This window comes from Leptosomus discolor, chromosome 3, assembly GCF_034619465.1.
Source record: "Leptosomus discolor isolate bLepDis1 chromosome 3, bLepDis1.hap2, whole genome shotgun sequence".
Taxonomy (NCBI): Eukaryota; Metazoa; Chordata; class Aves; order Leptosomiformes; family Leptosomidae; genus Leptosomus; species Leptosomus discolor.
This window is the reverse complement of record NC_141393.1, coordinates 67,779,351-67,804,733: the sequence shown is the minus strand read 5'-3', so window position 1 is coordinate 67,804,733 and position 25,383 is coordinate 67,779,351. Positions and strand designations below refer to the sequence as shown.

The window sequence follows — 25,383 nt, the reverse complement described above, 5'->3', positions numbered from 1 at the left end:
ATGAAAATGATCCCTGTGCCTCCAAGAATACCCCTTGTCACCTTCCAACTGGACAGTGAAGCCACCAGTTGAAGTAAATGATCAAGTCCTAGCGTAGAGCCTTGGCCACCACAGCCCATCAGCCATTCAGGGACCACAAGAGAAGTGCCAGAGGTCAACGGGCTGTGATGCCAGAAAAGAGGAACCCTGAGAGGTCTCAAGGTCAGAGGCAAAGGCTGAGGTGAGCCCATGCCCCAGGAAAAGTGGTGATCAGGATCCTAGGCTTGGTTATTGAGAGGTGTTTTCCTCCAGGCCAAGGAGAGAGGATGTACATGGTGCAGTACAGACGCAATCTGCTCTCAAGGGCCTCATACTGCACCCAGGAGCCTGCATTTGTCTGGGAGAGGCAGGGAACAGACAGCCAGGCAATACGTGCTGTCCTCACAGCTGCACTGCTTATGCAAGCAGAGCCTGAGCAGACACTGGCTGGGAGGACAGAGTGGGGATGGAGGTACATCTTGACCTGAGCATGTCTCATCCCATCAGGGGTGACCTTGGGATCCCAACATAAGGGTCCATCCACTTTATGCATGGTCCTTGACCATGGGGCACCCTGGGCCAGAGGGAAGGAAATGAAACACCAGCATCTCTACCCAGGGCCCCCACAAATTTTCACACCAGCACAGACACAGTTCATATGTTGACTCTGCATAGATTTGGCACCTGGAAGAAAGAAAACAAAGCAAATAAAACCCACTTGTGAAACGGCCCTCTTCTCTTTGCTGATCAAAGTTTAGCAATTGGAAATATGTAAACAACACCGCCCTCCACGAGATTTTTTTCTCCCTGACACCTATTTTCCATATAAAAAGAATCCAAACCAGACTTCCCTTGATGCACTAAACCCACTTTTGGGGGAGCAGAAGAGAGCACTCACACAGGAAATAAAAACACAATGCAGACTGCATTTTGTAGCATCTTTCCCGTTAACTCACCAAGGCATTTCCCAGCATATGCTAACGTAAAATAAAACACACTAAAAATAAAATCAAGCTAAAAATAAACATATCGGAGGAAATGTTCCCCTGGTTTAGTACACCAAGGAAATTGGAGGGATTGTGGCTCACTTTTAAAATAGAAAGAAAGAGATGAAAGCTGGAGAGTTTGAGTTTCCTGGGTGGAAACTCACTAAAAGTCTGATTTCTGCTTGAAGTCATAAGGTGCTGAATGGGTACAGAAAGCAAAGAAGAGCCCTGAGCTGCTGGCAGCGACAGTAGAGAGGGATTCCTGGTGCTGGTAGTGAGGTGCAAGGGAGGGACACCACACTGCTTTGGTCTGCATGTGCTCATCCAAATTTCAGTGCCTCAAGTGAGTCCAAAAGCAGAAGGCAAGTCTTTTTTCAAAACAAGGTTGTACTTCTCTAGCATCAAATGCCTGCTGCAACCTGACCTGGCGGTGTCTGCATTTCATCAGCAAAAACATGATCTCTTTTTTTTTTTTCCCACCAGCTGGCAAAGCGCTTTGAGATCCTTCAAGATGAAAGATGCTACAGAAATACTAAGCCATCATATATTTATTATTTTGGCACAGAGTGTTTCTAGACTGAAGTCAGGAAACCTCGTTTCTTTGTTGGTTTTGTTACTGTCCCTTTTTTGGGTTATTTTAGGAAAGCACTCACATGCACGTACTGTGTATATGAAGCTGGGTGCGTGCGAACGATCAATTCAATTCTTTACAGGAATAACACAGATCTTCCGTGATCTTTTACAGTCAAATGTCTCTAAACCTCTTAAGATTTTATATTCCTGGATTTTTATAGGGAATTTTTTCCCCAGACTCCAGCTGCCTTGTATGAAATAGATTATTAGCCCTTAAAAATAAAAATACTGCTGTACATTAGTTTTAGATACAAAATAGATTTAAAAAATATAATAAGGTGGGGATACTTGGATGTTTCCTGACTTAACAGAGGCAGATCCTTTATTATTAGTGAGGCTACTGGAGGCTGTAAGCCTAGCCCTCCCCCTAAATATTCAAGCCTTTTATCCAGAACAGCAATATTATAAATAGCATTTCCTACTCTGAAAACTCTGGGGATCTGATTTACTCCAAGTGTTTGCTAAGGGCACATGTGTAACCTGCAATTCAGTAGACCACAGCTAAGCCAAGGCCACAGGCAGCCTGCAGGACGGCAGCAAGAGGAGGAGGAAAAGACACGAGGATCCTGCTGGGTCCTGCCGTACTCATGCAAAGGGGACAGCAGGCACCTCCGTGCGCTTTGCTGATATGGGAACAGGCTTGTGCTTAGCTTTAGTGACTTTTAAGATAAAGACATCTGTCTTCCTCTGTGTTTGTCCCTATATGAGCTTCTCGCCGTCCACAGGTGATGCTTAGCTGCGCCTAGTCAGTCTGTTGCTCCTTGCAGTCACTTCTGAGGGGGGAAGCACTCAAGCAGTGAGAGAACAAAATTATTTTAAAGGATGAGAAAATGTAGTTGGAAAACCACATCAGTTGGCTGGGGTCTTAGAAGCATATGTGTACATAGTTGTAATGGCTATGGAGGAAATGGACAGCATTTCAGGTGGACGCTGATCCTTTAATGTAAGGCTGAGAATAATATTTATATGCTGACTCACTAAGATTTATGTTTCTGTATAAATCACAAATGCACTCAAAAAAAAAAAAAAAAAGTAAAAAGCAACTGCAGGATGTTCATGGCTTCCAGAACTCTACATAAATCAATTGTACCATGATCCCACAAGCTTTTAGACATACGCACGCACATGCATTCATTATCAGGGATGTTCATCCATCCAGCGCCACCAACAAAAGAAAAATGACAGTAGCAGTGATGCGATGACCCTAGCCAAAGCCCTTCACCCTTAATGCCCCACAGCTCCAGCAAAGCTTGAACCCAAAGTCAGTATTCCCAGTGGTGCAGTTTGAGAAACTGGCTGAACCAGAGCCCTGGATCAGCACACTTGTAAATTCAGGGAGCCTGGGATCCAAAAGCAAAGTCAATCTTGGCAGGTCTGGCTGTCATCAGCCCCACTACCCCTCTAGGACAGAGCTGAGCACCATTATTTTGTTCTTTCTTGGGTCTACATCTATGCTTGGCACGCTCTTTCTGCCTTGTTTATTTAGTCTATTTTGGACGACAGTCCTTCCCTGTCCTTTTGCCAGCACGACGTGCTCAGAGAGCAGCGCCTGTTCTGCAAACACTGCCTCTCATTTGCTGCTTTATGAAGACAGGCAGATGCCTGCAAGTGCTGGACATCAATAAATTAAAGAACCATTTCTACTATTACTGTTATCGTATTATGATGGAGGCAGTGTGAGAATCGGGGAGGAGCCTGGGATAGATGGGAGACAGCACAGAGAGGAGTAGGGGGAGGACTTTGTCCCTACCTCCTGCAGTGTGGGGAAGACTGGAATGGATGGAGATGGAACTTGTAAAGCACATGCTGAAGAAGCCAACATTTCAGCTTCAGCAGCAACCCTCAGCAATAACTCTTCAGCAGAGGGAGCTTAGTCCACCAGAGAACAATCCTTTAATGCAGTTTTGTGCAGACACATAGGCAACGCACAAAATCTATTTTCCTGCCCCACCCCCCCCGCCCCAGCAAGATAACCAAACCAAGATTCATTACAATGGATTTTCCAACACCACCTCAAAAGCTACCTGTGAATAGTCACGAAACTATGAGTAGAAAAAAAACTCCAGAACTGAAGCACAAAGCTACAGAGGAGAGAGGTACTGTGGGTGCCAGTTGGGAAGTGCCCTGAGGAGACCATACCTGTAGCGCTCATGGCCATGTCCCTCCTCGTGTTGTAGGAGGCAGGTGGTCGGGTCAGAGGAGCCAGGATGAACTGAGGTCCGCAAGGCCACGGCTGCAATGCCCACGAGTGGGGAGGAGAAGTTGAGCAGCACTGAAGCAGTCCAGTGGGATGGGTGCTCCTGGCCATGGGTCACATTGATGACGAGCGGGTTGTGCTGGCATGACAGCTCATACATCCCTGCAAGATGGGGCAAAGAAAGAAGCCACTAGTTCAGCTCCAGTGGTATTTTCTCTGCTTTTGATTTACCTCTTCTGCTCCCCCCTACAACCCAACAGACTAGCTTGGGAAGCAGAAGATGATGCAAGGGGAGATAGTGGACAGCAGCACTCAATCCAGTGAGAGATCACACCAATGGTGCAGGCTCCTGGTGTCCGTGCTGGGACAGCACAGACTGGTGCCACAGTCCGTAGGTTGCTCACCCAAAGAGCGGTTCAGCCCATCGACATTGCTCAGCTGGACAGTGACCTTCAGCTTGCGTTGGTTGGTGCCATCAGAGGCCAGAAAGACCAGAAGGGAGGTGGGCACTGCAGGTCTCTCAAAGCACACCTGGACAGGAGGGCAAGAGAGAGCCTGAGAGCATGCATATCAAATACAACTTCTCTGATCCTATATACGCAAGAGGGAGAGAGAGTGTGGTGAGAGCGCAGGAGCAGGGTTAGGGGGTCAGAGACTGCAGAAATGCAGTGCAACAGATAGGTGTGAAGAGAGAGAGGAAGGAAGGAACAGTGCAGGAACACAGTTCTTTCCCTCCTAATTCACCTTCTCCCTCTCACTAGTCTTCCCTACATGTATCAGTCCCGCCTTGCCATAAATTTGTGGCATCTTCCCAGCTTCCACATTTGCTGCTTTCAAAATTGAGCAACACCTCACTGAGACCTGGATAACCCCTTTTCTGCCCTCCCTTCACCAGGCTCTGACTCCCACCATGCATGGTGCTGGCCAGGCAAGCAAAGCACCCAGACAGCACAGTTACCAGCCCTGCCACTGAAATACTCCAAATAAAACAAAACAAAACAAAACAAAGAACAGCCCCAGCACTCGGAGTGACTGCAAACTGTCTGTCAGCCAACATGTGGAAAGATTTGTGGAAAGAAGCCCTGCCTGGTAGGAGAGCTGACAGCTCCCCACTTGTCTACAGCCCCGAAGGCTACGGGAGGCAGCTGGGAAACTCGTGGCTTCAGTCATGGAAGGGCAGATGTTCTTTGGAAGTAAGAAGATAGAAATATTTTTCTCCCCCACCCTGGTACCGCCCACCCAGTGCTGAGATGTGTTTTGACCAAGATCCACCCTATGGAGTGTTTTTGTTGAATGCCGGCATGGAGGGAGCCCAGAAATTCAAGGCAAAGGTGTATTTTGGAGGAGAACAAGTCCCAGCTGGCTGGGCACAGCCCAAGGAGCAGACTGCGGGAGCAGAGGGGACAACCACCTGATTTGTGATGGCAGCCCAGCCTCAGTGGTGCATACCACGCTAGGCATGGTTCACACATGGGAGCAGGAGAAAACCTTGGGCTTCAGCCCAGGGCTCCCACCCTGCAGGGAGGTGCTCAGCAGCAAACACTCCACAGGTGAGTCCCCACTGCTGCCTACATGCTCCCTTGGCCAGGGCTTGCTCTCATGCAGGGCTGGCCTGGATGCAAGGAGTTGACCAGGAGTCTCAGACGTTTTTATTTGGTACATCCCCACTGTTTCCCTTGGTGAAAAAAGCAGGGTGACAAAGGAAAAGCAACAAGAAAGTAAGAAGGGAGGAGTGGAAAGGAAAGCAAAAGAGAAGAAAGATGAAGAAGAGCCAGCAGCACTCACAGCTTGCTCCAAGGAGCCCCCTAGGACAGAGCTGCAGCTGGGAAGTCCCAAAGAGCCAGCCAGATTTAACCCAGCCACCTGCTGCCCACTTCTCCAACCTTGGTTCCTCAGGAGAGGAGAGATGGTTAGAGAAGTCAGGTGAGGCTTTCCCTGGACTAGACAGCTTAAGGTGGAGGATTTAGTTTTTCCCTTCCTACAGTGCATCTATTTGGAGGTGAAGGACGCTGGCCCCAAGTTAGAGCAACAGCAGCTGACTTGACTAACACCCCTATTCTTTTTTTTTTTTTTTTGATACATATTAAGTGCTTGGCCACAGCAGGCTATCTTCTTAATTCTTCTCCCTCCTTCTCCCCCTTTCTGTTTAATTTCCTGCATGTTACACATCCTGACTTGCTTACAAGTGATTTTGATTTGTCTCCTCATTGGATGTGTTGGAAACCAAGAACAATGCATGGCTGGAGATCTGCAAATCATAATGATTTCCATGTGCAGACAGATTCGAGGTGCATGGTAGCTGCTTCGTTAGGTGGCACAGACACACACGCTTCTTCCCCCCAGCCCACTGATAGCATGACCCAGCCTTTCCCTTGCTTATTGGTGCCACCGCTTGAGAAATGCTGTAGGAAGTGATTCCTACCACCCGATGAGTTTTGTGGTGCAGCTCTAACCCAGGTGACACAGGTGCAACAGCTTTAAAATGGCATGTGCGTGAACAGCACTGTTCCTGTCCAGGCAGGCGGGTATGCTAGGCAAATTGTCAACAAGAAGCTGTCTTTCCTAACCCAATATGTTACCAATCAGGAAAATTCTATTAAAAAAAAAAAAAAAAAAGAGGGTATATTTATTACTAGTCCATAAATAATTTTATGGGCGGAAAATAATAGCACTCCTAGAGAGAGCATGGAGAACCAGTAATGAAAGTCTTTAATATAAACATCTATAGAGGAAGAGAACTGACCACAAGCTCCAATAAAACTGGAACATGCTTTAACCCCTGGCGAGAAGTGGAAAGCAAGCTTTCATCTAGGTAGAGCAGAGGGGGAGATTGCTGCTTTCTCACTAGCACAGGAAGAAAGGAGTCACATTTGTCATGGTCAGAGACTGAAGCCAGAAAGTAGGTTGTGAGCACACAGACAAAGGAGAAAGGAAAAATAACCCAGTTAAAGGAAGTTCTTTGGAGAGACAGAGGACCTCAGAGGCAATAGCCAGGTTTATTGACTTAGGTTTGATGATTCACCAAGTTGTTTGAGCATCTTTGGAAAAGGTCCTCTCTAGACAACCTCAAGCAAAGCAGTACAAGGTACCCCTCAAACTATAGAGGAAGCAGTATGCTAGAGCCCAGCTTTCCAGTAACACCAGGCAACAGCCACAAAACCTCTAAACTGTGTCTGTGGTCAGAAAATCAATGCTGTAAAAATCACGTTGGCCTAAACCTCAAGCTCTCTTTTGTCTTGCTCCTCTGCCTGCTGGGACAGGGAGGTTTGATCCACCAGGTGCACTCCCAAAGGCAGCCTCTGAGCCCCCATTGGGCTGCAGGACCAGCATCTTGGGCACAGAAGTGCCTCCTTTGCTCTGGAGTCACTGGGCAGCTGGATGACCTGCATGCCACAGCTCATTGCTGTGGGCTCAGGGTGCTCAGCAGCAACCTGGAGCGCTCGGGACCCTTCAGGACGGCAGAGTATATCCAGCTACCTTCTGTTACTTTTCACAGCCACGGGGAACAAAAGCAACTAAGGCTTTCAATGCAGCCTGTGGCCATCCTTTACGGGTGTAACAGCACAGCTTGACTGCAGGGAATAGTCAGCAGCAAGCTGTTTCTTAGCCTCAACACATTTCTGTGGGCTTCTGGTTTCGCGCATAGCCCTTCTGCTGGCAATCTGCCCCAGAATGGGTTTGCTGTTCAGAGTGGGAACGGGGCAACTACATAAGACACAGCCACAGGCATTTGGGTTTGCGAAGAGTTCAGTAGGATCCTATCTGAGCAGTTTTTAAGACTGCTGTAGCTCCTAGAAGATAGAAAAGAATGGCTCTTTGTCACCAAAGTGCTGGGGCAAAAACAAACAAATCCTTCTGTGCCTGACCACACTTCCTCACTTACCTTGAGCCAAACTCCCTCATCGCCCAAGGGCATCCTCTCCTCATCTGGATCCTGAGCATTGTCTTGGCTAGGAGTGCAGGGGAACCAAGCTGCCATGGAAAGGTCCTTTGGCACTTCATGAAGGTGGGATTTACATATCTGAAAGAAGAGATTTATTTCAACCCAGAAAGAACAAAGGAAAGTGAGAGAAAGAAACAGCACCAACAAAACTTCAAGGAAGACTCAACAAACATTAAGAAGGATCCCTAGTTGGTTCCTAGCATGAAGACAAATCAGGATGCGGGTTCCTAAGCAGCAGTGACATGTCATTGCCCACACATGTGCACAGGATGCCTTTGCCATTCTGAGGTGCTGTAAATACATTGTTTAAGCACCCCATGGTGTCTGTGGGGCTGAGTAAGAAATAATGAACCAAGCTGTGGTAGGGAAGACCATAGCCTCCTGATTTTGGCAGGTCTGATGAGATCCAAAGGTGTGATTTGTTTGTCTGAACACCAGTCTTCTGTGCCATTTGATCCCCTATGGTATCCCAGACATCCCTATAGGCCTGGCAGACAAAACCTGGGAGATATGTGTGTCATTCTAGAAAGGCAGACATCTGAGCCCAAGGCACCTCACTAGACATGTACATGCGGGCAATTTAATCATGCTGTAGGTCTCAAGAAGATTGTTCCTTATATCAGGTCAATATAAACACATGCATAAAGGGCTAAATGTGACCTCTCAATGTATTTCTTGCCCTTCTTCAGCTTACTAGGAAAGAACATACACACACCATGTTAACACCGATCAGGCAAAATCCCGTCCTAGACGCCCAGGCCCTGCTCCAAAACCCATATGAAACATGGGAATTTCCACATTGATTTTTCCTTGGCTTTAGATCAGAGAGTTTGAGAGCAGCACAGATGCTGATGTATGCGTGGTTTAATCCTTTCAGGTCCTGACCTTGTAAGGTATTAGACTTACAGTGGTTTTTTAAGCCAACAGTGGGACTACTCACATGCTCACAGTTGTGTATTTAGCTGGTGGGATGGGGATGATCACTGTTTAGCAAACTGCATGGTCAGAGGAGGTGCTCCCTGCCTTGATGAAACACCACTCCATGTACTGCAGTTCCTGAGCTTACGGACTACTGAAAGAAGAGTGTGAGAAACACCCAGGTCTTCTACTGGCTCCCTGCATTGGGTATATAGCAATCAGTGAACACTTCCAGCGCTGCTCTGAAGATTTTGGTTTTGCCTCAGTACACTTTTGCAGCAGTAACTTCCCCAGCTTTACTGCTTTGGCTTTTCTAGAAAAGTCTGGGGGTTTTGGCCATGCCTTCACTCACCTTCACAACAGGCTCTCCAGTGACCAAGGAAGCAGGGCAGGACTTTGCATCCTGATGGGAGGCGTAGGCTTTCGCTGCCCACAGATCCACATATCCATCAGGTGTGTAGGGACCACAGTCCAGGATGCTGCTTGTCTTCTCAAATGGCTCACACACACCATCCCCATCGTGCACATAGCACAGGCTTGGCTCCCCTGCAAGGAGACCAGGGATGACCCGTTTAAAAACTAGGCTCCTAGTTTTACATCTCCTCCTGTCCCAGGAGGCATGCTGACTGTTTAGCCCTGGGACTTCCCACCGCAAGGGCCTGACAAACCCTGTGGATCACCCTAGCTGTAGATCTGTGTTTTCTTGCGATGAAGTGCATCACCCCCTGCCCTGAGGAGCAGGGTGAATAAAGTACAATAAGTTTTGACTCCTGCCTCAAAAGGATGTTTTAATCCATATGGACTCACCAACACAGTTGAAACCTTTTTCCTTTTTACATTTCCTGGAACAACCATCTCCATCCAGCAAGTCCCCATCATCGCATTCCTCCTCCAGGCTCCTAAGAGGACAACATCCTGTTAACACCACCCTTGACTCAACTCTCCTTTACTTCTCCCGAGTCATGAGTGAGGACCCCATACCTTGGTTCTGTTTCCACAGAAGCAGGGAGAAGAGGAAGAACCATATGTGGAGTAAGGTAGAAGAGAGAAAACACCATATCTTGCCCAGGAATAAAAAGAGGTTGAAAATACAGTATATGGGAGAAGGCATGACTGTACTGTGACTTTCTTATAAAACCTGATGTCTTATATAAGACTATGGGAGAAAATGAAGCTATATACAACAGAGGAAGTAGAGAAACAAGCATCAGGAAGACTTGCTGCTGGAGAAAGGAAGTGTTGGAGAGGGCAGGAGGTTCTGAGATGGGGTTAGTGTTTCAGCGGGAGCTGGAGAAGGGAGAGAGAGGAGGTTAGCCCAAGAGGAGACAAGAATCAGCCCCCAGCCGACATACATGGCACCTCATGAGGAAAAAAGCCCATTCAATTTCCCTGAAAAGGTTCTGTCCCCATACTGCAGAAAATAGACCTGATAGGAAAAGCTGGAAGAAATGCCTCGATTCATGCCTGTTTCTTTGTGCACAGAGTTGCATATCCCAAAACAAGGAGCTAAAAACCTTCAGGCATACATCTTGTGATGCTCACCCACCTCCATCCTTATCTAATATGAACGACCCACTGTGTCCCATTTTCCCACCTTTGGCTCACTGTTTCACACATGGTACAAAGGAAAAATACTTTCACAGACAAAGCTTCCTGCATGCCTTTCCCTACAACTACTCAGGAACCAGAAAGCCTGACAAAAATCTCTGTTGCTATCTACCCATTTCTGCTTCTCTCACTTTTCTATCAACTTTGACAACAAAACCTAAAGCGGTCATTTGTTCTCTCTGGACCAAGTCTTCAGCTAGTATGAATTCATACTAAAATCATATCAGATTACATCATTTTAGCAGCTAACCCTGCTGTAAGCCTCTTTGTCTTTCTGGGTCTTGTACAATACCACAATCCCTCCTGGACTTGCTTAAATTGTCCACTTTCTTCACACTGTTAAGAAAGCTGTTTTCAAAGGAAAGTGATTCTGACTAACCTGGAAGTTGAAGTCTGAAAAAGCTAAAATATGGACATTTGGCATAATTATCCCCAGATGGAGCAGGTGAACTGTTGGATTCTCTCAATGTAGAGGTGATGCATCCCTCGTCATTTGGGGTCTCTAAGTAGAGACCAGTCAGATCTCTAAAGAGACCATGCCATGTGGGACTGCACTTGCTGCGGAACATACTCCTACAGGGCCACCACTATGTGCCCTGTACAAAAGGTTATATTGGCCAGTCCCAAAGGCAGACCCCCTTGGGGGCAGACTCCACAACAATCTGCTGAGACAAGCCAGAATCCAAGTGCTGCGGTCAAACATGGAGGTTGTTTGGGTTGGATCCCTCATCCAGACCCTGCTTCTCAAAAAACCTGTCTCCATCTCCTATGCACATGGCATTTTACAAAACACAAGCTCCGTAGTCCAGTCTGCTGGAGGGATTCAGCACAATGTCTTCAGTAGAGTACCCACGGGCAGAGGACATGCTTCCCTTTGGGGCAGGATGACCCAATAGCTTAAAGAACCTCAGCTGAGAGCTTGAGTTTCTTGACTTACATGGTCACCTTCCCATCCCCACAGTAGGGTGCTCCGTGGACATGGATGAGCGGTGGGGAGGCTTCTCCTGAGGTTGTCCCAGAGACTGCCTGCACCTGGTAGTGGTACACCTGCCCAGGCATGACTTCCCTGCAGGAACAGAGAGGACTCAAAGAAAGAGCAAGAGGGAACAGCCCATACATCTGCAACAGATTTGCTCACCACAGTTACAGAAATCACGTGTGTGTGCCCATGCAGTGTCACAGTTTGACACATGTCTTTGTACTCTAAATTCCCAGAGGCAGAGACTGTGGGAAGAGGGTCCCTGCCAGGTCGTGCGGAGGGGCCTGCTGCTTATTTCCCTAGGGTCTGAGCTGGGGAGAAGTGGCATTAACTTGAACAATCATTTTACTGGTTGTGTTGATGGGGAAAATATTTCTGGGTTTAATAAAGTTCCTTCTAGTTAGCTTGGGCTCATGGGCAAGAGTCGTGCTAGCATGGACCTGCAACAAGCTTCCTCAATGCTGAATAGCAAATCTGCTCATGGCATTGGACATCGTAATTCCCTGGGGAGCGGGGAACAAAGCACAAGCAAAATCATCTAGATATTTAAAGGCAGGACCTGGGGAGGTCATCAAAACTGACCCAGCCACCCACTCAGCCTGCGGTGGAGCAGCCTCATCACTCACGTGTCGATGAACTGGCGGTGTGCCTGTGCCGGGGTGGAGGGGGATCCGTTTGCAAATGGGGGGTCACGGAGAACTCGGTACTGGATTAGCTTGCAGGCGGAGCAGAGAGAGCTGTGGGGCATGGAGGTCAGCAGGGCCGTGTCTATCTCCATCCTCTCATCAAAGGTGTAGATTTTGACTCCTGACACCTTTTTAGGGATGTTGAGCTTCACGGTAAAGGGGACATCACAGAAAGTGTCCAGGGGACCCAGATGGATGGACTCCCCCTGCTCTGTCAGGACTTCAACGTCAGACAGTGCCTTGGGAGAGCCCGTGGAGAGGTATGTAGTCCAGAGGGTGAGGGAATCAGGGTAGACCGGGTGCAGGAAGCGCAGCTCCAAGATGCAGCCATCTGGCTGTGGGCACGGCACCGTCATGTTCATGTGGTACAGGTGGAGCTCCGGACTCCAGGCCTGCAGGCTGGGCTCACAGGGCTGATCCACATCCGGAGGCCCTGGGCAGGAGGGATGAGGAGGAGGCTGATGAGAACCAGGGGACAGCTGACCTCACAGGCAACCCAGAGGGGCGATCCTCCCTGCAGCACCCTGTAGGTGCTTATGCATCTCTGTGCTATAGCTGCACACTCATGCAGTTTTGCACCCACTATGGCCACGTGCCAGAGCTGGTGGCATCTGCCCTAACATCCTAGAAAGCAATAAGCACCACTAGTCTCCCAGCTCCTGGGTATGCATACAAGCACAAGGCTTGGCAGATCTGGTGTCTCACAGCCCTCTAAAACAGGGACAATGGTGTCCACACTGCAGCTGGTTGCAGTGCCAAACTTTAGAAACAGCCTGGACACAGCTGGGGACATGAAACTTGCTCTGTAGTCATGGGCACAGAAGGCTTGCCAAAGGCACCTGCACGCTGAGTCCCGGTGGCTCCATGGGCTAAGCAGGGCAGAGACCAAAGCTTTCTACAGGCATGTCCTGGAACAGGTCACAGGCAAGACAGGACTGGGTCCAAAGTAAGCCAGGGAGGCAGCTCTGGAAGGCTGTTCTTCCACCAAGACCTCCAGGACAGTGCCCAGGCTGACTTCAGCTCCCCAGCCTGCCTCCCTTGGTGCTGGATTAGCGCAATCAGCAAGAGAAAAGTAGCGTTGGGCTTTCAGTCTCAGAAAGCATTACTGGAATTCATCACCCTGTAGTAGAAATACCCTTGTCTTCATCAACCACTGCAAGCATTTCTTAGGGTCCAGCAGCAATTCAAAGCCTGCATCCATGTAATATTAGTCTTCTAAAACCCATAAAACCTGTCTCTTTTTTACCAGAGCAAACATGCACTTGTGATAACTGCAGGACATGCATAGGAGAAAAAAAAAATCCAGTAATTCCAGAAGCAGTTTTAATTTGCCGGTGAATCAGACAGGTGGGGGAAACGGGAACCACTGATAATAAATGAGCTAAGCTTTGATTTGTTTGGTATCACTCAATAAGCACAAATTTGATTATTTCTTTAAGTTGATCCCCCTCACACCCCCAGCTTGCAATGCTAGCAAAAGATATGTAAATTAAAGAGTTTTCAGGCACATAATCTCAGCTACATCCTGATACTCCTGTTCTCAAAGTATGGGCTGAATCCCAAAGGTGTAATAATGTCCAAACTGCACTTTCTCTGCAACTGCCCTGGGACATTTTCAGTCAATCTCAGTGGCTCAAATGTGCAGATGCACAGAACTAACAGATCCTTGGACTCCACATGGTTCAACAGCAGCATGTGCACTACATACAGCTCACAGGATCATTTCACTTGGTTTTCTGCCTCCTCTGCTTTGCCCTTGGAGAAGCTGAGGCAGTATGAAAAGCTCAACAGTTCCTATGGCAGCTGCATGACCCTGAAAGCCACCACAATGCCCACCAGGTGGGTCTCTAAACAAACGCCTAGGTCTCAGCACAAAAGAAGTTGTAACACCCTGCTGTTCACCTTGCCAGTGAGGAATTGCATCAAACCCAGATTGCCCAGGACTTGGTACAGGCTCAGTGGGACTGGGCGAGGAGCTCCTCTTGCTCCCTTCGGACAAGGCTGCATCAAAGCTTGTGAATGTGACCTCATCCAAAACCTCAGGGACAAGATCTATGTTGTAAGGCTTATTTCAATGAAATGGCCCTCTCTTTTCACCAGTATCTCTCATTAACACCTTTCTGGTAAACAATTTGGGTTAATATTGAGGTGTCAGTTTGTTTGTCCAAAGCCAGCTGGCAGCTACCAGGTATCTCCTGGGCACCTAGAATTCCTTCCTGCGCTAAAGAGCTTCCCCAAAGAGGAGACAACTCACTCTCTAAAAGATAAAAAAACTTTTTCTTTTCCCAACATGATCTCATCTCTGTCCAGGAGATTCACTGCCGGGGGAAGAGAGGAGGTGTTTACCTTCTGCCTCTTCTGGGGTCCAGTAGCCAGAGGAATCACAGACCCGAGGGGAAGAGGCCTCATGCGCATACTGATGGAAGGTGCCGTCCTCTGCACAGTTGTCACAGAGTGTATCCTGCTCCCTGCAGACAGCAGAAAAAGGCATTGGTGTGTCTAATCACAACCGATTAATTTTCCATCCACGTTTGTCCAGGCAGGATCAGATGGGAAGTTAGAAAAGCAAAGCTAAGCTCTTGGGAAGCCACTGGGCATATCATCCTGCTTTGTCAAAGACAGAAGAATAAGGGTGACTGTGGGACAGACTGGGTTTAACCCCTCCTCTTCTGCATGCTCTCTGGGTAGTCTTGGATGAGCCATCAAATCACCTGTTCCCTACCCATGAGGCAGAGCTAACAAACTTCACACTTCCCAGGACAAAGCCTCTGCAACTGGATGGGTGCACTTGAGTCTATCTTTGCTAAACCCCAGAGTCAGGCTTTGGCTTTCATCACTACTGTAATATAAAATGATCACAATAATGTCAATTAAAGGGGGTCCCATTGTGCTCCTCAGGAAAGAAGAAAAGGCACTTTTCTGTGATAAGGGCCAGCCTCAGCCCCTTCTTTTGACCAGTTCATCTCAAGGGATGCAGGACCCTCACCCTGGACCAGCTTCTGAGACAGTTATAAGCAAGACCTGGGGATGGATCTGAAGACTCAGCACTTAGCTTCTAGCCCTGTGTTTTCCTGCTCCCAAACCACTCCATTCCCCACCAAGACAATTTGTTTGGATGACTCGAGGCCACCCGGCACTCAGAGGCTCTCATATCTGGGGGGTGACAGGCACGTGCTCTTGTTATTGCTGGATGAAAGACCCATTGTGGAGAGCACCATTTCTTTGAAAAGATAGCAAACATTGACCCAAGAGTGTCACAGCTGCCCTCAAACAGCACTTCTCTTTTACTTGTAAGAGACAGCTTCGTGAATCAGCTTTAAAACAAGTTTAAGAGCTTTTTGATATGTGCTTACGGTCCCATAATAAAAGTGTAGACCTAAAACCTGGTGGAAACCAAAATGTTTTAGTAAGAGAGGCTGCTGAATAGCAGCATTGATGGTGTATCCAGGTCTTAGTGACTCCCTGGTATTGAGCAGAAGGAAGACAGCCACCTGGCACTTGGGGCCATGCACTGCTCACCAGCCAAACAACTCTGGTTCCTCAGCATCACTTCTCCAGCTTGAAAAGTTTCCTGACTTACCCCCAGTCAGCTACACCATGAGTCCATGACAGCACTGGGAATGAAACCCAGCTCTTGCGGTTTGAGCTCCCTGCCTTAACCACAAGGCTGCATTTCCTCCTGGTAAATGTCTGTTTCATACAATAAGTGCTAAATGAAGCTCATTTTTCATTCTGTGATTGCACTCTGGGGTTTAAGAATTGGCATTGCCTCCCGACACTCTTTGGCTTCCCCTCCCGGCATCCCAACAGCAGAAATCTTGCGGCAGAGCCCGTGTGCCAGCGGGGCCATTTCAGCAGCCCAGCTCTTGTGTCCAAGGGCTCTGCTTGAGACAACCAAGGGGGAAAGGGGATGGGGGGGTCTGCACCATAGACGATGCCTTGTCCCTTCTAGCAGGTTTCTGTGCAAGCCCAAGACCATTGCAACAGGAGATCCCTTACCTCTCATGGATGACACCACTGATGGGAGGCAGCCAGTAGATGCTGAGTGAGTCCTGTGTCTGTCCCGTGACCATGGGAGGGATCGGAATGGGTGCAGGCTTCTTGCTCTGGCCCCAGCGCTGGTATACCAGGTCTAGGTAACAATGCATCCGGGCCACTTGGTTGGGTGTGAAGGTGTTGGTGCAGTCATCATCTGGGGGAAGAGAGGTGACAGGGATCGGCCAGCGGGGCATGACAGCATGCACCCTTCCTGATCTACAAAATCTGTTTTGGGGACTTCTGGGAAGACCTGGGAGACACCAGCATGTGGTTGCTTTCCTGCCAGGACTCTCTGGTGTCGTGTGTCCCCAAAGCCACAAGATGGCACTGCCTCAGCAGCTCCACATCCCTGCACTTGCTGAACACCAGCTCACACCAGCTCTTAGCGACTGGGCAGTGCCACTATCCTCGTAGGACTCGCAGTGGGTCAGCAGGGAGTGGCAGAATTGCTTTTCAGACTTCAGTCCTCCTGGGCTACCAGGAGGAACACCAGCCCTCCACGGCATGCCTTTGGAAACCAAGCCAAAAGTGCTCAACTCGAAGGTGCAAAATTATGATAGTAGTAGTAGTATTGATAATAATAATAAATAGTAGTAACAATAAAGTTGCTTCAGGAGTGAAGAACAAAGGCACACCCCCGTGCACACAAGAACAGCCTTGATGCATGTCTTGATGCATCTGTCAGGCAGGGAGGGATGGAAACAGCCTGAAGCAAGAAAGGGGCTAAGAAAATACTGCAAGCACAGGATGCAACCTGACACATCCCAACACACCAGGAGGGATCACATCAATCAGGGAACAAGTATTGATGGAAGTGGAAGGGAAAGAAACCCAAGTCTCTAGGGAAGGTGACCCCTTACAATTTCTAACAATTACTGGTTACCTGTGTAACTCATGTAGTTGTTGAAGGGTGTTCCCATGAAATGCGTCTGGCCGCAAGTATCATTGGTAGGGTCTGGATCCCGACAGAGTTTACTCTTTGGGGTGGGGGCAGTGTCAGCACAGAGGTCTCCTGTCTCCATAGATGGAGTTGTCTCCCTGCAGGGATCGTCACAAGATTCCCGCTCACTCACTCCCTTAAAGACATGGTACAGCCCCAGGACATGTCCCACTTCGTGGATCATGGTGTTCGTGTGGCTGTGCATACCGTAATAAGCAGGGTTGAGGACAACTCCACCTAGAATTGCAAGTACAAAGAATATCATCCAGAGAAAGAGACAGCACGCAACTGCTGTTACTCACCTGTGCTAGGTAAAACTCCTCTCATTGTGCTTCCAGGTCACAAATGAGTTGCCAGAGGGAGACCTGAAGATGGACATATTCACCCTCTTGTAGGATGGGAAGATGGCTCCTTTGCCTCTTGGAGTGGAATGAGGTGGGTGGTTTTTCTTCCCCTTCTGATCACACCACTCCCCCCTAACATCTTCAATCATTTCAGCTACAATTTCCCTCTGTGTCTTTTCCCATGTTTATAATTCAGTGTTCGCTTTGGTTCACGCTTACAACTCCAAATGACGTTTGGAGCCAAGGCACCAAATAAAGACATGCTGTGATTTTACAGGGATAAACTTTTGAACCAGGGGACAGAAGACCTTCCCTAGCCTAGACAGGTGGCTAAAACATGCCAGCTCCCATGGCAGGTGAGAACAACAAGGTGCCAAGCAAAGTCCTGACACACTCGGCTGTGCCAACTAGAAGCCCCCTACAGCACAAGTCCATACGAAGATTCAAACGCATTGTCTCTGGCCCCTATTGAGACAACATCAATGATCTATTGCTTCAACCTCTAAACCACACCGTAAAGAGTAAACTAAAACTCTCATGAGGTGCTATTGCAATCCACTAAGCTTCTACCACAAACCTGACCCAAACCCACTGTGTATTTTAGAGTGGGATTTTCCAAAATGCAGCTTCTGAAGAACGCTTCCTCCCCTTCAGAGAGGTTTGCATGTGGGTAAGGTCCACCAAGGGAACCAGGCAAGAACCCCCCCACCCATCACAGTCCTACTTCTCTTCACTGAGCTCCTTGACTCAAGGGGTCACAAAGGGGTAGTTCATCTCCGAGCCAGTCTAGTACAAGTTCAACTGCCAAAGATACTGGAGCATGGATATAAAGTCCCCCAGAATCTGCCCAGAGCTACCACCTCATATTTGGCCTAGGGCAAAGGATGGGTCAAAAGCAGCTGCATTCCCTTTCTCCCCAGCTGTGAAACACCAGAGCAAAGTACCTTGCATCCCATCAGTCAGCTCTTTACCCTTTAGTTTACTGGAGAAGGACCACAAGAAGGTAAGGAGGTTGAAAAATCCTTTTGGGACCTTCATGTTGTGTCTTGTCAATTACTAGGTTTTTGCAAGCCATCCCCCTCTAGATACGAAGCTGGTAAATGCTATAGATAGCAAAGGGCATCCCATTGATGGAGAACCCAGTGAACACATGAAAAAAGAGCTACTCTTTATTTTAATCAAAACAGGGCATGAAAGAAAACAGAAATAAAAAGCATCTCTGCAGCCAAACCCCAGCCTGAATAAGGCAGGGGGCTGCCTGCCCAAAGGTCTGAAAGGAGGAATGTGCATGCAGAAAGAAAATAATGTTCATAAACAAACAAGATGTGAAAGCCCTGCATGCATCCTGCAGCACTAACCACAAGGAATGAAGCTGAGCACCAGGGGCATGGGAGGCCCTGCGACCAAACAGCCCTCCTTCCAGCAGAAACCCAGTGCTTTTTCCATGTGGGGCAATAAATGGGATTCCAGTACAGGGAGAGAGAAAACTGTCACAGGGGAGGGATGCCAAGGCTGGGATACCCTATTCCTCCCCCTCCTCTCTGCTGGCTTTGCCTATCCCATTCCTCCCCCACACTCCACAAGGATGATCATATTTTTAGTACTTTCTTTTACAGTTGATTAGATGGCAGGATTAGAAACAGCATGAGAACTCTGCCTTTCTTCCAGAATGTCCCGGTCCCTCCATTCCCTGTCCCCACAGCTCCCTGATGAGCTGGGAGAGCTCCCAGCTTTGGACTAGGAAGTTGTATTTCTCCTCTGCAGGATTCCTGGCTGTGAAGGCAAGATGTGGAAGTGCTGGTAACATCCAAAAAGACCAGCATCTCCTCTCCCTCCTCTGCAGATCAGGCTTTCCTTCTCACCTCTGCCTCCTCCTGCTGTGCAAGATGGTCTAAATTGGGCTTTAAGCGAACTCTTCCTCTCATGCCCAAGAACCAGCAGCCCCAAGGAGGGCCCCAAGGTCAGCATTTATACAACAAAGTTAAAAATTCAATGTCATGTTCCTGTGTCATCAAGAGGGTCCAGCACTCCAAGGCAGGCCAACCAGAGTCTTCTTTGAACTTGCTTACTCAACCAAGATCAGGCAGCTGGAAAGCTTCAGGTCTGGCCTCACAACATCCTCTCCCTCCAGATCAGACCTACCAGCTACAGCTGCAGAGCTGGTAATGTCTCTAAGGTCAAGCCTCAACTCTGCTCAAGCAACAAGATGTGCCCAGTCCGTCAGTATAGTGAATGATCAGCACTGGTGTGGAACACACTTCATCTTCACTCACACATGCTTTGGAAGCTCCCAGTCCTAGGACATTGCCCTGTTTCTAGCCGTGATCAACAGCAATGCTGAAGGACTCTGGTTCAAGCCAGCCCCCAAGAGGCCAACCTGTTTATGGGTCAGGGCTGTTGCAGAGAAGACATGCTCAAGCAAGCACAGGACCTTTAAACAGCAAACCACAAAGCTGAACCTGTTTCACAGGGCCAGTCTTCCCCAAACACTGAGTCACAGCAATTAATGGAACAAATGCATGATGGTTAGTCAGACAGGAAGATGGCCATTGCTTAAGGTACCTTTGATGGAACGGCTGGCCTTTCTTCAGGATCCACTGACCTCAGCCAGATATATGAGCTGGCCTCAGCTTATATAACTGCAGAAAGTATTTATAGCATCAAATATACACAATTCCCTTGCCTTTTGACTATGTTTATGCAAATACAGTTCACATGCAGCTACACATGAAGTTTAAAGCATCTGCTTTATTACATTTCTAGGGTTTTTGAGGCAACGCTTTCCACTGCGGAAAGCTGTTTTTTATAGGACAGGAGTTCTTCAACTGCTCGTGTTTTGTAGTTACAAAGATTTACTTCTAAGTTCTCAGAAAATTCATTCCAGACAAGCAAGAACTCTGAATTTGAGAGGAACTCACTGTGATTATGGTGGAAAGACTGAGACAGACAGTATGGTTAGAGGAAGCGGTGCAAACAGACCTGAGATATTCTACCTCTGCTGTTGGCTGGCTGCAACTTGTCTCCATCTAGGAGCTCCACAGCAGCTGAGATACTGCCTATAGAAGCATCATAGACCAGTTCACCCTCTCCAAGTCAGTAATTATCTCTCACGCTTCAATGAATGTAATTGCTGTTGGTTGGTATAACTACTGGTCTAAAACGATAAACCATCCCTAAACCTTCAGAAGGCTGACTGAAATTCAAATTTACTTACGAAAATAATTTGGGAGAGAGCAATAGATCTAAGTCATTAGCATAGGAATGGTCACTTAATTTCTAGTAGCCCAAAACAAGCATAGATCAAGAGAAGGGAGCGAAAACCAGAGTTCACTGAAGACTTCCAGAAGGTGAAGACACCAACAGGAAGGTGAGGAGGACCCTCTTGAAAGACACAGTCAAAGGTCATGAAAGAATGGTTTCTAAGAAGTTCAAAGTCCAGATGGCAGATTAAAAAACATCTAGAGAAGAACTGATGGAGAACAGTTTGGAAACAGTATGTTTAGTGAGCTTTGGGATGAGAGGAAGTGTTAAAATAGAAGACTGGAAGGCAGTTGGCGAGAAAAAGTCTCATGTTACTTCTTTAGAAAACATCTAAGAAAGTCCAGTTCAGAGAGACAAACAGAGCAAAATCTAACCAAGAGTCTCTGGAGCAAAAAGGCAAGTTAGCTTCTTGGAAAAGTCAAAGTCAAACTAACTCAAGGAACCGATTTGATTCAGGATGCAAAGCAAAACATGAGAGGGTCTGTATGTGTGTAGGGAAAAATCAGTGTGGCATTTCTGCTCCAGGGGAGCAGACAATGGCATGAGGGGAGCAGGGCCTGTGTGCTGACCTTAATATTTTAAGGTTAGGATAGACAGGAGATTAGCAAGGTTCAGTGCAAGTGAAGGAGTCTGTCTCCTTGGAGACAGACCTCTCTCATACATGAAGACCTATCTCCACCCCTGGTTGCTTTTACGTCCTTAAAGCTCAGAATTTTTTCTCAAAGTACTGTTCACTCCTCCCAAGGTTTTCCTTGCTTTTTCCTCACTGCTTTACCTTCACATCTACTGAGATTATCCAGTAGCCTCTTGTGAGAGGTTTTGTCAAAAGCCATTTATTCATGACCTGCTCAGTCCTAAGTTTCTTCTGTGCTGGACAATAATACAATTGTGCATAGTACAAAACACTTGATGATGTGTTGGAGCCTACTGATTACAGAGAACAGAGTCCTCCACCTGCCCTCCCAAGGTTATTAAATCTAAAACCAAGGACAGTCTTGAACCAGTTTTCAGTCTGTGCCAGACCCTCAAAGAAGTTCAGAACCAGCTTCATACTTCACAGCTCTGGTGCCAGAGCCAAGACAACGCCCCTTTTCCCTGAACCTCTGTAGTAAAACCCTGATCCAACCTTTCCAGGTGGTGCCACCTCCTGTGTCCCTGACTGGACACAAAATCTGAGACCTGAACTAAATGCAAGCTTTTGATGAAATCAGTCACCCTGATTACCCCTGTGTACAACTCCTTGCGAGCCATTGGGAGGGGTCTGAAGAGAACATGTGTGGCTGAAGCACTTGCTCTAGTAAGATGACTGTCAAACTGAGCCTTGGAAGTGATTTCTGGAAGCTGAAGGAATACATTTCATGGAGATTTGCCTTCCTCAACAAGGAAATGTAGCAATATGCTATTGAGAAACAGTCCTGAAACTCATTGAGAGAGGGAAGCTGGCAAAAAGAACTTTAAAGCAGGTCTTTAACAGTAGTATAAAACTTTCAAGGTTTGAACATCACACAGTTGTAAAACCAGAAGGTCTAGGTCTGCTGTGCAGGTGTCAGGAGTGATTATTTCCAGTTACTTATTGAGAAACACTTAAGATGTTTTGACTGCAAAGTGTAAAGGGCTTTGCCAGAAAACTCTGACATTGAAGAGGTGGAGAGAGAGGCAGGAAAAAGAGAGACAGCAGAAATAGGAGAAAACACAGAATACGTTTACATTCTAGTGAAGCAGTTGCTGTTTTGACTGTTTTGTAACCTACCAGGGCTGATGACCTTAAGGGTCTTCTGGGAATTCACTGAAGACAAGGAGAACCTTGCCTCCAGCAGGTAGTAAGCCAAGTTATAAAAACATGGTTTAATTTGATAGCCACCCTCACATTTGCAGCTGGATTCAGAAGTGGCTGTCTAGTCAGCTCTGGAGTCACTCAAATCTGGAGTCTTGGCTCTGAAATCACTGACAATCCTGGTTTGTGGAAGGATATTTACGAAATAAGGGACATGTGAACAATCCAGCCTTTCCAGAGAATCTGAGCTGGGACGTACCGGAACTGCTGAAAGCATAAACAACTTCCGGTGCAGGGGGCATGAACATCTTACAGGTGCAGGAGAAGAGACAGCCACCATTAATGACGCAGTTTCAATTTCTTGAAGAAGATGGGTGTGAACATTTGTGAATGTGACTTGAACATGACTCGCAATGTGGCCAATCAGGTTGGACTATGGGCCGTTATTTGCGATGAAGCCAATCAGTATTTATTGGGTGTGGTCGAGGGTTATAAATTGCACTGGAAACACGGAAATAAAGGTTCACTTGTTAGATCACATCGATCGTGTCAGTGTCCTCATGCAGCTCCCACACTGGTTTGTCTGTTTGTCATTACGTGCTGCAAAGTGAAGTTCACTATTTCCTGGAAGATAGACCTCGAAAGTCTCAGAGAAACCAATCCAAGTCTAAACCCCTCTGTAGAGCCTGCATTGGTGGTGAACCTCAAGCTCTCTGTCCCACTATCTCACTACCTTCACCATTAATACTCTCCCATAACAACCTGGAAGTCCCTTGTCAGGGTGTAACCCCACCACCTTATCCACATGGACACAGGGAACAGGCAGATCCTTTCCTTACAGCAGCAGCTATTGGTACGTCCAAGGCTTGTTATCATGACCTTCTTATTAAAAATCCTCAATGTTGAGCCAAATCATGGCTGCCTCTTTCTGCAAAGTCAACTGAGAGAGAGGAAAACCAACAACCCTGAGAGCCCATGAGAGGGGTATCTTACTTACCCAGGTGACTAAGGGCCTCTTTATCCCATGGCCAAGTGGCAGCACCAGCCAATTCTTCCCTCACCGAACTGGCAAAGTAAACATTGAGGAAGTGGGTGCTGTTCAGCTGCAGTGCCTCCTTCAGCTCCTTCACACTCATGTATGCACTGCAAGGACAAGGGAAAGGAGGTAGTCAGCATAGACTTCAACAGAGTAAAGACAAAAAGCAGGAGCCACCCATAGATATCCTGGAAAGTGTGCAGCAGACCTGGAGACCCCATCCTCAACTCTCTGAAACCAACAGTATTTGGTAAAGCATGGCAAAATTCATCAAGTTTCAACAGGATTTCCCATGACATTACTAATTCTGCTCTGTAAGGTGGAAGTTCTGCTAGTGAGGGGTTTGGGTGGGAGGCAGTCATACAAATCTGAAAAACTTTGCTAATTACAGAAGCTTTGTTGATGAGTTCTACTCTTGGAGAAGGTTTTCCGACAACAGGGACAGAGGAGACCACAGAGAATAGGATAAAAAGAGACAAAATGGGAGAAGAAACAATGAGAGAAGAAAGGAAATGCAGAGGTCAGTCCTGCTAGGGAAAAGAGGTGGGGGAGAGGGAAGTGAGTTTTCCTCAAGGTATGAGGAGAGAGAAAGGAATCCAGAACTCCAGCTGGTTCCAATAAGGGTTTTCAGTGGTTGTCCCTGATACAGGTCAGGGCAGGAAAGGATATCAAACCTTATTTTTGGGAGCAGAGAGGGTTTGCCAGCTGGGGCCAAGAATTTTATTCTCAAGCTTCTCTAGTCTGTCTGGAGAAGCTCACAACCATGGCCCTCCACTCTATTCTTTTCCCCAGGACAACCAGTATGCCAGAGGTGGCAGTGCATGGTAAGGGGTCCCTGCAGAGCACAGGCACATAACACACCATGAAACATGCTAACTCACCCCCAACTCTGTATATTGTATAAGGAAGAGCATGAGCAAAAGGTATCTCAGAATTTGCTCCAATAAATGTCTCTTCCAGCTCTCCTCAAAACCAGCCTTGGAGAAGAGGGCTGGTTTCACCGGGTCCCCCCCAGCACTGAGCCAACAGCAGGGCCCTTCTTCACATGAGTCTGTCTCTCTGCACATGACCTAAATCCACTCTGAGAGGAGGTCTGGCATGTGTGCAGGAGCCAGGGCAGGGAAGCACAGGAGCTCTCAAAGTAAGCTTAATGGGGAGAGAGGGACATCTCTGGAGACAGATCCATCAGAGGGCATATTTAGTGGAGAAAGCCTCCTGACAACAGTGCTGGCTGTTTCTCCTCCCATGTCCAGAGATGGGAATAAAGAATTGCAGGAGAAGATAAAATACTGGAATGGGGATATCCAAGACATCCATTTCTAAAGAGCATAGGAAGGTAATGGGCTGGAAGAGGTGGGCAGGCAATAGGCATCGCAGCAGGGCAATAACACCCGCGGGTATGTCTGGGCGTCCACAAAATGATCCTCACAGTGTGGCATGTGTCTCAGCACTTGGACAAAAAAAAAAACAAACAGTCAGGAGATTTAGATTTCACTCTCCCCTCTGCCTGTTTTTTTCTGCACAGGTCAGAGGTCTATATTGAATTCACCGGTACACCAACAGTCCCGGTGTTGATCTTTAGGAATTTATGTCCTCAGCTGCGTAAAAAGATCAGGATCTAACTTAATAATAACAATAGTAATTCCAATAATAATAGCAGCAGGATTGTAGGGCCTTGGGCTATGCTGCAAATGCCAGATACACTTTTAAATCAAGTACTACCATTTTCACCATAAGTGCCATTAACCTCAGGGGTTGAGACAGCATTAGGACAGGTAGGCCTAGAAGATGTTTAAGTCTCTAGTCTTGTTGCCAGTTCTTCAAAATCTGAGGACCCTGACCTGCGGTTTACTAAGTCATTAATTTAAGAGATTCTAAGCAGGAAAAAAACTCATGGAAAGGCTTCAAATACATCACTGTGGAATGACGATGGAAATGCACCATTGTGGAAATATGTCACAAGAATGACTAAACCTGCAGCATAAAGCCAACAGCAACATTAAGGTGGTGGAACGCATTTCA

General features: G+C 47.5%; 1 protein-coding gene across 1 annotated transcript in view; it reads right to left on the bottom strand.

The window, feature by feature from the left end:
• PAPPA2 (pappalysin 2) overlaps window positions 1–25,383 on the bottom strand; it is a 93,571-nt gene that overhangs the window by 40,054 nt on the left and 28,134 nt on the right. The window contains exons 3-13 of the mRNA XM_086462661.1: window positions 23,323–23,468; window positions 16,890–17,183; window positions 15,968–16,160; window positions 14,315–14,436; window positions 11,909–12,401; window positions 11,241–11,369; window positions 9,503–9,594; window positions 9,048–9,241; window positions 7,718–7,855; window positions 4,239–4,365; window positions 3,777–3,996 (exon numbers count right to left, since the gene is read on the bottom strand). Coding sequence (XP_086318787.1) covers window positions 3,777–3,996; window positions 4,239–4,365; window positions 7,718–7,855; window positions 9,048–9,241; window positions 9,503–9,594; window positions 11,241–11,369; window positions 11,909–12,401; window positions 14,315–14,436; window positions 15,968–16,160; window positions 16,890–17,183; window positions 23,323–23,468 — 2,148 coding nt within the window. The remainder of the gene's footprint in view (window positions 1–3,776; window positions 3,997–4,238; window positions 4,366–7,717; window positions 7,856–9,047; window positions 9,242–9,502; window positions 9,595–11,240; window positions 11,370–11,908; window positions 12,402–14,314; window positions 14,437–15,967; window positions 16,161–16,889; window positions 17,184–23,322; window positions 23,469–25,383) is intronic.